The 10,842-nt window shown below is 44.4% G+C and overlaps 1 protein-coding gene across 1 annotated transcript; it reads left to right on the forward strand.

The window, feature by feature from the left end:
• Positions 1 to 1,139: 1,139 nt before the first annotated feature.
• On the forward strand, positions 1,140 to 8,582 carry LOC149858173 (voltage-gated potassium channel KCNC1-like). Its single transcript, XM_090061203.1, has 3 exons — positions 1,140 to 1,270; positions 3,199 to 3,750; positions 5,378 to 8,582. The coding sequence occupies exons 2-3, from the start codon at positions 3,259 to 3,261 to the stop codon at positions 6,179 to 6,181; spliced, it is 1,296 nt and encodes a 431-aa protein (XP_089917329.1). The 5' UTR covers positions 1,140 to 1,270; positions 3,199 to 3,258; the 3' UTR covers positions 6,182 to 8,582.
• The last annotated feature ends 2,260 nt before the right edge of the window (positions 8,583 to 10,842 follow it).

Consider the following 10,842-nt stretch of genomic DNA (forward strand, 5'->3'; position numbering starts at 1 on the left):
CTGAGCTGCACACAATGCCAAACTAAGGAGGTGGCCAAAGACCGCTTACGGCTCCCCACTAGACAAGGCTTCAAGTCAAACCAGCTACTGTTGGCCCTAGAGTGGACCAGCAACTCCTTGCCACGTGTCTTCATCAGCCCCATTCCTTTGCTGGTGGCTGAGTGAGGGGTCAGCGTGGACCCAGTTGATGGATGTGCTCCACCTTTGGAAGTACAAACGTCAGCTGTTCTGTTACTGTGGCGTATGGCCCCTTTCACTGCAGGAATGGTGTATGTTGGGGAGACCAGGAACCTGCTCTGTACATCAGCCTGTAAGACCCAAATGGAAATGCCTCTTTTTCAGATAGAAGAAAGGAGGATTTCAGGGTCCTAAGGAGTATAAGTACTAAATTTAAATGGAATGAACCCAGTTGGCTTGATTATCTGCTAACACTTCCTCTGCCGAGGTCCCAGTCTGTCCCTATGCTTATGCAATTTAAAACTAAATCGACCAAAATTCTGGGGCCTTAGTGAGCAGCTTTGTTTAGGCTAGACGTGATGAAGGTGTATCCAGAGAAAATTATTCAAGTATCCAGAGAGAACAAATCTAAGCATGGCCTTTGAAGAGGAAATTTTAAAAAATCATCTCAAACATAGCTAGGTTAGATAATATCTTTCTTTACCAAGATCAACAGTTATATGCTTAAATTCCTCCTAAAATAATCAGTGACAAAACTTTAAATCCTGCAGGTGCAAAAGATTAATCCCTTGGCAACCCAATATAAATACAAAGCCCCTTATAAAAAAGGGAGGGGGGTGTTGTTTTCCCTCCTTTAACTTGAGTAATGAACAAAAGGGAATAAGGAAAGGAAAAAAAAAGAAAAAATAGAATTCACCCTCCATTTCTATTGTTCAACATTTTAATTTTAAATTGGGCCTATGAAGTTTGAGATCCACATCTTTCCAAAACATTGTTGTCCTTTGAGGTTGTTAGAAGAACAGCGGGTGGCAGAGGCACAGTGTAATGTGGTCAGGAGCACATCTGGCCCGGCAGTTGTTGACTTGTTCGAGTGTTATTCCCTGGAGGATGGAAAGCAATTGCTGATAGGACAGGCTCAGAGGGGGGAGCTCAACATCTTTGCTGTTCTATTGGCTGGTTTTGTTTTCTGGCATCCATGAGCCTCAAGCTTGGAGCCCAGCCACTGAACATCCTGTTTTCACTGAACTTGTCTTTCTTCTTCCAGGTTTCTTCCCTTCATTCCTGGTCACAAAACTGCTGCAATAGCACCAAGGTAAGAATCTAAAAATGTAACTTTTTAATTGATTTCTCACTTGGGATTTGTACATTTGAATAGGAGGCATCTAATATTCTCAGCAGAGGTAAACAGGTTTAGCAAGAGCTCTAAAAACTACTCTGCTTTTTAGATGGCTTGAAAGTAGAATGAACGGCAAGTGTTTAAGAGGTTTGCTGAATGCAGAGCGTCTTAGCCTTACTTCCGATCACTCAGTTCAATGCAGTGTGTGTTTGTATATGAACTTTTGGTTTGTGCATATGTAAGTGCTGAACAAGTCAGCATGATAGCTGAACATCAGTTAATTGTGTTTCTGCTGAACATGTAAGCCCAGGCTCCAGCCTCCTCTTACTGAGCTTTGCTGGAAGGGCACCTTGCAGATAGCCTGGTAACGTGCGGAAATAGTCTGCAACCCCTTCCCTTCTGGACCTCTCTCATAGCTTCAAATCATGACAACCAGCAAGTCACTGGGGAAACCAGGCTGTGGCCACTCCTTGATTCAGACCACCCAGACTGCACAAGTGACCTTCTGGAAAGAAGGAAGGAGACCCGTGCCAGTGGGAGGCTTTGCATGCATGACCCTGGCACAGAAAGCCATTCTCCTATACCAAAGTATAGACTATAGACAGAAATGAATGGCAAGATGCAGGTATGTGTGTGTATGGGAAGGAAGAAGACAACAAGACCCAGTAAAGGAGGCAGATGGCAACAAGGAAGGGACTCCAGTAATGGCATAGAAGGTCAGAAATGACAGAGGTGTCTGGGTGTGTGACATCTGTGGTTACCTCAAGGCATGATTACCTCCTTTCAAGCTAAGGACATCACTGTCCTGATTCTGTCCTGCTGCCATTAACTGGGGAGTGTGGGAGGGTTGAAGATGATGCACGGAATCTCTTTTCCTTTAATGAAATTGTTACCAAACTGGGTAATGGACTCCGTACATTTGGGCTCAATGTGTCTCATGTTCCATGGAGTAAAGTTGATGACAGCTTGTAAGTAATCAGGAATAGAATGAGAATTACAGTATTCAGTGATTGAGTGCCAGGGAATGGAGGCACTACAGTCAGCCCCTGGGAGAAGGGAGTGGCTTTTGTGGGAAGCCCCCCTAGCTGATCCAGGGGTCTTGTTAGTAGGCTCCAGGCAGGAATAGCATCCTGCAGCTGGGAAGATAGCTTGGTCCAACATGACTCCATCATGGGAAAACTCATGGGAAAAACAGAACCTTAGGGGATCCTCCCATCCCTACTGCAGACAGGGCTGCTCCACACAGCTCTGCAGTCACACAGCACTGAATCCCACTAGCATCAATGCCACATGGAAAGAGAGAAGAATCCCCTGGAGTGGTACCATAGGTGTGGTCTTAAAATTTTCCCAAATTTTGGGGTGAAGACCCTGGAAGAAAACATTATTGTTCTGGCACAACAGCACTTTTCACAATAAGGGTAAAACTTGTCCCTGAAGGAGACAAAACCTTTTTGGTGTCTGTTCAAGGCTGCAGAGTGACTACCCCTTCTGTACCAAGTGCAAGGTGCATGTCTTTGCACTTATCTTCTCTAACATACAGAACAACATGTATCCTAAACAAGAAGGCAAGCCAAACAAGGCTCTGCACTGCTCGCACTTCTCTGTAGGGGTGCGGATGAGAGAACAAATAATTCATGGCAGATGTTAGTCACGTTGCTAGCACACTACCAGAAGAGGCTTGGATAGCAGGGACAGTGATGAGTGTGGCTTTCCAACCCATCTTAAGCAGAACAGAGCAGAAGGGTAGGCATGGTCTCTAGGAAATGGCAGTGCTAAGGGAGGTTATGAAACAAAGTTCAGTGGTGGTGGTGTGACTTGCCACAGAAAACCTTTCTGCTTCAGTCTTGCAGTCTTACAGGTTGTATTCTTTTCATTTTTGCTCTTATCCTTTCTCCCTCTTGCAGGATTTGTAGAGGTGAACGGAAACAAGAGAGGACGTGCAGCCACCCCCTGGTCCCTGAAAGATGGAAGGTGCAAAGGAAAAGATCATCCTGAACGTTGGGGGAATCAGGCATGAAACATACTGTAGCACCCTCCACACCTTCCCAGGAACCAAGCTGTGCAGGCTCACAGAGCCTCATGCCCATAGCATGTACGAATATGACTCTAGCACCAAAGAATTTTTCTTTGACAGGAGCGCTGAACTCTTTGGCTATGTGTTGAACTATTACAGAACCAAGCATCTCCATTGCCCTGCAGACACCTGCAGGTCAGTCTTAGAAGAGGAGCTGGCCTTCTGGGAGATAAGTGATGCACAGTTAGCACCCTGTTGTTGGCTGAAGCTGAACAACAAGGAGAGGCAGCCAGAAGAGTTCAATATGTGGGATGAGAATGAGCTTGCTGATGACCAGTGTCTCATAGTCCAGATGGAAAGAAGGGATTTCAGCTGGAGAGCCAGGTGGCAGCCAAAGATCTGGGCTATCTTTGAAAAGCCTTATTCCTCAGTAGGAGCCAAGGTAATGCTCCCCCAGCACAAATCTATATCTGTTGGGGTTCTTGGAATTTAGAAACTTGGGAGCAAAACTAATAAGTGTACAACTTCCATGCACATGTCCAGAGTCCTACTTACACCTACTTGAATAATGGCCTTAAAAAAATATCCCTGGACAAGCCTGATTCACCAAGATTTTTAGTATGGATTTCCATTTGCTCTGATTTATGGGATCATACTGCGATTACCTCATCAAGATTTCTAGTCCTGTTATCTACTAGTTGTTAAGCAATACAAAACTAACAAAAGCAATTCAACATACATAAGCAATACAAAACATTTAGGAGCCTGTGAGCCAGTTATGTCTCCTGCTGGTATTTTACTGAAACTCGTGGATTTGGGTTGCTCTAAACGGGGGGTGAGGACAGAGTCAGACTTTCTATTTATTGCAAATGCATCCAATTTGTGGGTTTCAGAATACTTTATGATCTGATTGATTTTCATAACTGCTGACCGCCTCTGTGGAACAGCTTTGAGGCTATGGGTTATTTGTGAAATGGTCACTTCAGATATTTATCATCTGTACTGGCTGATGCAACTCAAAATCAAATCTGCTTCTCTTTCAGTGTTTTCAACCCAGGCCCCTGCTTTTCTAGAGCTCAAAAACAGGCTAAAATCACATCATGGTCAAGCCAATGTTAAGCAACTGTCCCAGGTCCTTGTTAGCCCCCAGCTGATTTCAGTTTGTGCTGTGGGTCAGCTCCCCAGTATATCCTATTCCATATTACTTAAACTCCTTTTTATCTTTGTCTGCCATATCACTGCTCTTGTGCTCTGCCTGCTTTTGTTATGTCCCTTTGCTGTGCCCCACTGCTTTGCATGCTGGTGCTGCCTATTTGCTGCTGTGCTCTGTACAGTTAAGTGGTTATTTAGTGCTTTCAAAAGTACTTCTCTTATTCTCATGCTTTCTGCTGTTTCCCGTGCTGTTTATCCCTATTCCCTGCACACAGTATGTCCTCGCTGGTGCCTCCCACACCTCTTTCATATAAGAAAAACAGGTACTTGAGGTAGTAAATTGAAATTGGAGAAGACAGAAGACATTTTCCAGCCTGTCTGAAGCAGCAGGGCCTTTGAGACATACTTGGCTTTAGGGAGACCTCAGTGGGTACTTCTGCACCGTGCCTCTAGTGTTTCTGGAGAAGGAGCATTGTCAAGCATACCCTACCCACCTACTACTGTTCACAGGCATCAATCCCAGAGATGCTGTGTTAAAGTTGCCCCTGCTGCCTCTCTCCAGTGTGGATATACCCAGTGAATCTGCCCCATGATCAGCCATGATGCATACCCATGACTCTCCAGCTGTCAGATCTGCCTCCCATTCCTTACAATCTTAGATGGCAGCAGTTCAAGGTATATTCTTTGACTCGGCTCCACTTTGTAGGAAGGGACAGAAGAAAAAAAAAGATTCTGTGAATGTGTGAAACAACTTTGAGAAGGAAATTGAGTTAAAGTTAGTCTGAGAGTAGGGAATGCCTAATGCTGGGAATCAGATGGCTGAAATGAGGGATCATATGGATGAAATGAAGCTATGAATTTATGCGATGCCCTTACACTAAACCAATGTCACCTCTCACATTTCCATTTCTCTGCAGTGTTTGGCTGTCGTTTCCTTGCTGTTCATCATTGGTATCGTCATCATATTCTGTGAGGAGACAAAGGCCCAGTTTGATTTCTTTGCTGGTAACTTCACCATAGTCAGCCATTCTGAAGTCACCCATGTCGTCCATGAGCTGTACTACCACCAGGCTCCGTACTTGCTCCACCTGGAGCTTTTTTGCGTCCTCTGGTTCACTTTTGAGTTTTCAATGCGGTTTTGCTTCTGCCCAGACAAAAAGAAGTTCCTCAAGAACCCCCTGAATGTTGTTGATTTTCTCTCCCTCTTCCCAGTTTACATTGAGCTCTTCACAGCCAAGCAGATCCAGAAAATGCCAACACTTGGCCTTTGGCTTGGCTCTGTCCGTGTAGTCTATCTCCTCAAACTCCTGAAGATATCCAAGCTCATAGAGACCCCTCTGATCCTGAGAGTCCTGCCCTACACACTCAAGTCCATCCTCCGAGAGATCTGTATCCTGCTGATGGTGCTGGCCTTTGAAACCCTCTTCTTTGGCTCCCTCTTTTTCTATGGAGAGTTGCTGGGAATTCATCCTTCCTTCACTGGAGATTTACACTTCACAGACATTCTCATTTGCTTCTGGTGGGCTCTCATCACACTCACTACAGTGGGCTATGGAGACATCATCCCTCTAACCACATTTGGCCAAGTGACGGCTGCCTTAGCTGCAATATTCGGCATGTTAACTATTATCATCCCGATCCCCATCTTCCTAGTCAAGTTTAAAGGCTACTATGCCATTGCCATATCCAAACAGAAGCTGAAAATGAGCAGAAAGCAATAATGCCATTGATAGTAGAGCTGCTGCCACTCTGTGCCCTTCAGCATTAATTCTGATGGGATTTGTTCCAACCACAAAGTGGATTGAGCACATACATTTAGAAATATTCCATGCCACATCTATTTGCCCAGTGGCAGGGACCAAGATGCAAGTTGTAGCTTTCAGTTTTAGTGGCTAATGCACTTTATGGCATATCACTATGTTGAGCAGCACTTCAGTGACACAGGATAATACAATGGGCACAAGAGTCATGGGAAAAAAATCATCCCCTTTCCCATGTCAGACAAAGAGGCGAAAATGCACTTTGGATGGGTTCATCACGAATCAAAGAGAGGGCTTCACCACCATGAAAAAAGCCAGTGCTCTCCATTTTGCAAAGCTGCCACGAGCACTCAGAGCATGCAGGGATGAAAGCCCACACTGAGAGAGAGAGAGATCAGGATCCTGCAATGTCCCTAACTCCAGAGACATCAGTTCAAAACAGGACTTAATGAGTGGGTATTTTGTGGTGCCCAGGCCTTGGACAGCCCTGAGCAAAGCAGTCCATTGGATTCTCCGGGCCAGATAACTATTAGGTACAGATTAGTGACTTCAGAGGAGCTGCTCTGATTACAACAGCTGAGGATGCAGACCACATGCCTCATCAGCACCTAGTCACTAGTATCACCATCATGGGCAACTGGTGCCACCTTAGTTAGGGGGGCACATGCTGGTGACCAGTCAGCAACTGGGGGGCTGGGTCTAAGTGGGGAGCACAGCTAGTCAGGGGTGCACCAGTGCTCTCAGGGGGTGCACGTGCACCTCCATGCACCTACTACACATTGCCACTTAATTCAGCATCACATCTCCACCTTACTAGATTTCCTGCTTGGGGAGAAACATGTAGCTAACATGAGAGGGGGGCTACCTAAATCTACTGTCTTACCTTCCTTCATGGAAGGTAGAGGGTCAGTCATCTCCATGGCACTGGACCCCACTGAGAAGTTTCTAGTGTATGAGGGGAAGCAGAAGGAGGAGAAGGAGAAATGTTTGATGGACTGACAGAGTAGGGGGAGGTGGGTGCACGTAGGAAAGTATACTGTCTCCTTACCAGCCATGTTACTGGCAGCAGAAAGCCTTGCCTGGGTTTTCAAAGGGATCCTGGACCCTGGAGCCAGAGGAGCTCCATGATGCCAAGCAGTGGGAGGGGGACCATGCGCACAGTGGCTAGTCCAAGCCACCTGCCAACAGCAGAGAAAACCATTTCCATACAGGGTTGGATGTGGCCCAACAGCACCTTCAAGTAGGGGTAAAACCCACAAAGGAACAACTCCCATCCCATCATAAATTCGACTGGAAAACAGTAATTGGGGTCTACAGAAATCCTGCTCTGTCTTCTCATATTGTATTAAGGAAGAAAAGGAGGCAGTGTTCTCTATGCTGTTCTCTCAGTGTGACCTGGGAAACAGGGTTGGTTTGACTTTGCTGTCCTCATAGCTAATACTGTCAGCGTATGGTTTTTTTTTAACTTGTAAATTGAAGTGACCTGATCTTGATTTGCCCCATGGAAAGCTGGAGGAAACACACTCACCCAGAGAAGTTACACCAATCAAAAAAACCATGGGAGACCTGAATTAGGCCCAAATAAGTTGCCATTGCATCAGTGGGCACATCTACATGAGGTGCTGTGTCGTCGTAGCTCTTCTGTACAGCGACATAGCATCGGCAGGCACTAACCATGTTGCCACCGCTACTGCGTCGTAGGGTTTGAAATGACTGTGCAGTGGGGCACATGTGTAAACATGCCCAGTAAATAATAAGGGAGCCCTTTAATGGCATATTCCCTTGGATTACAGCTAAAATCTGCATATCCTAGTGGAAAGCATGTTCAAAATTGCAAGTCTTCTGTCCCAGGCTACTCGTGGGTCTGGCTTTTTATAAGAAACCCTCTGAATGAGTATAATTCTGGCTCCAGTTAAAACAATGACAACATTCCCTTAATGTCAATGTGATTTCATCTCCTACATCCTGTGCTTCACCACAGTTTCAACCCTTAATGATTCGTACGTAACAAAAATGCTGTAGTATTAATCACAGTATGTACATGGTTTTTATCATATAAGAAACAAAACATAACATACGTTATTAAATATAATTTCCATTATATTTTATCTGCCATAGATGTTTTTATAAAGTAGGAACATTAACTTTTTTAACTTAGTAGCCTTTGTTTTAATCTATTTTTAAATATTTTTTTCTTTGTAATATCCAAGACTGTATGTTCCCATTGTGGTAAAGAAACAAAATCAGATCCTGTGTCTAATATAGTAAGGATAATGGTTAAAGGTTGTGTTGCCTACTGAATAACAAACTTGTCTTTTATATGCTAAGTTTAAGACTGTACTTTTATTAAACTTTCTATTAACTTTTGTCCATGGGTATAATTATATTACACAGGGGTATAAGGTAAAAGCTGCTTTATTTTTATTAAAACTTTTACTATCTTTATTCCCCCCTCTAGTGCAATCACTGATGAATTCATTCCTTCTCATAGCCAGAATGATATGGCTTTAAATATTTCACATAAAAAGTGAAGTCATTAGAGCCCAAACACACAATATCTAGAATAAGATTGTTTCCTGCATCTCAAGCGTGCTTAGCACCAGGGAAAGAAAGGCCATCAGAGAGGGGGTTAGTGATCTGAATCTACAGGGCTGGTATCAGGTACAGTAGCCATGGGGTTGTTCTGATTTTTGCAGTGGTGTAACAGTATGCATGGAACTTCATGGTAGAAGATTAGGCAGCGTAGCATTGCTCTGCCATGTCCCCTCCATCACTGCCTTAGACCTAAAAAATAATGGAAGCCATTTGTTGCAGGAGCTAGTTATTTATACACCAAATCTGGCCACCCTCTGCCTAATGCAGGGGCAGGCAATTATTTTGCGCAGAGGGCCGCTTATTGAGTTTTGGCAAGCCATCGAGGGCCGCATGACAGGCAGCCCAGGGCAGATTGATATTAATTTTCTAAATTTTTAGGGGCCCCGTGGGCCAGATAGAATGGCCTGCAGGTGCATCTGGCCCCCGTGCTGCATTTTGCCCAGCCTTGGCCTAATGGGATTAGTATTTGGCTGTCTATGATAGTGTATACTCCCAACCATTTTGGAGTCCAAGTTCAATTAAGCATGCAACTTTATTAGATATCACAGTTACATTTGTTCCCTAATCTCTAGGTCAGTGGTTTCAACCTGTGGGTTGGAGAACCCTGGGCGTCCACAAACTGTGTCTAACGGGTCCACGAAAGATAACTATGATCAATCAACAGTATGTGACTACTCCTGCTTACAATTCAAGGGGACAACTCCTCCATTTGAAATTTTGTAATGAAAAAAGGTTGAAAACCACTGCTCTAGGTCTAAGAGATATTCCAGGATGCTGTAGCAACACTTCTTCCTCACACTCCATCTGCATGAGCTTCACTGACTTACCCATCCCTCCCCTTCTTCTTTGCTTTCTTTTCCCAGTGAACGAACTGCAACTTTCCTGATTAAGGAACTTAACTATTAAGCCTGTGTCCAGCAGAGGGAGATCTCTTACAGGCTATGATATATTTTTGCAGAGTCAGCATGACTTGGAAACCAGAACTGGACCCAGTATCATCACTTCCAGTCACATTCTTCCACTTAGATCCAAACTGACCTCTGTCCCACAGTAGTCTGCTCCCTTTTGTGAGGCACCCAAAACTGGTAGCTTATAAGGAATGTCAGAGAGAAGGTTAATCATTTTGTTAAGGCAACAGAGCCTGCACTTTTGCCGCATTGTGGGGATCTTCCAACAAATGGGTTTCACCTACTGAGAAGAACAGAAGTGATGTGCCACAGGTCAAATTGTCAGCTGTCATCAATAGACAAAGGTCTACTGAAAACAATGGCACCATGCCAAATTATGCCAGCTGGGAATAGGAAACCTGTGTGCATTTGTGGAGGTAGATGTCCTAAGAATGGCTGAAAAACCTATATGCTGTTTGTCTTTAAACTGGCTAAGTCAGATCGATGTCTGCCATTGAGTCGCAAGAGTAGCACATGTGAGATCTCTCTGCTTGTGAAACGTTGCCAAGCATTAGAGTTCAATTATTCACTAACGATCTCTCTAATGTAGAGTATAAGTTCCTTAGGGAAAGAACCTCATTTCCTTAGATGCCTAATTGCCATACAGGCTAACGGCTCTAAATAAGAAAAATAATCACATAAATAATAATACATTAAATGTGGACGCTCCAGTCAGCAAATGACATAATCCACTCCAGAGAGATCATCCAGCCAAGTTGCAAGGTGCTGAAGGCAAAAAATCATCATCTCAGCTAAAGGCTGGAGGGGAAATAATAGCTTTGGAAGCTGTCCCATCACTGGGGCATATTGTCCAGGATATTAAAAACACACATACAGCAAAACTTTATTTCAGCCCCACTTTCAGTCCCATGGAAGGAGAGGGGAAAGATGAACATTTCAGAGCTATACATAAGGTGTGTTCTTTTAAACTCCCATTAATGACACTGACGATGGGTAAAAATGCCATTGTGCTGAAATGGGAGAACATTAGCTCTATACAGGGGACTGCTGGAACATATCTCTCAGGTGTGTGTGTGAGACTGCTCATCCCAGTTCAGGCTGCTTTTGCCAACACCCAAA

The sequence above is a fragment of the Crocodylus siamensis genome, chromosome 8, assembly GCF_052110815.1.
Source record: "Crocodylus siamensis isolate JL-2025a chromosome 8, ASM5211081v1, whole genome shotgun sequence".
NCBI classification, from domain to species: Eukaryota; Metazoa; Chordata; order Crocodylia; family Crocodylidae; genus Crocodylus; species Crocodylus siamensis.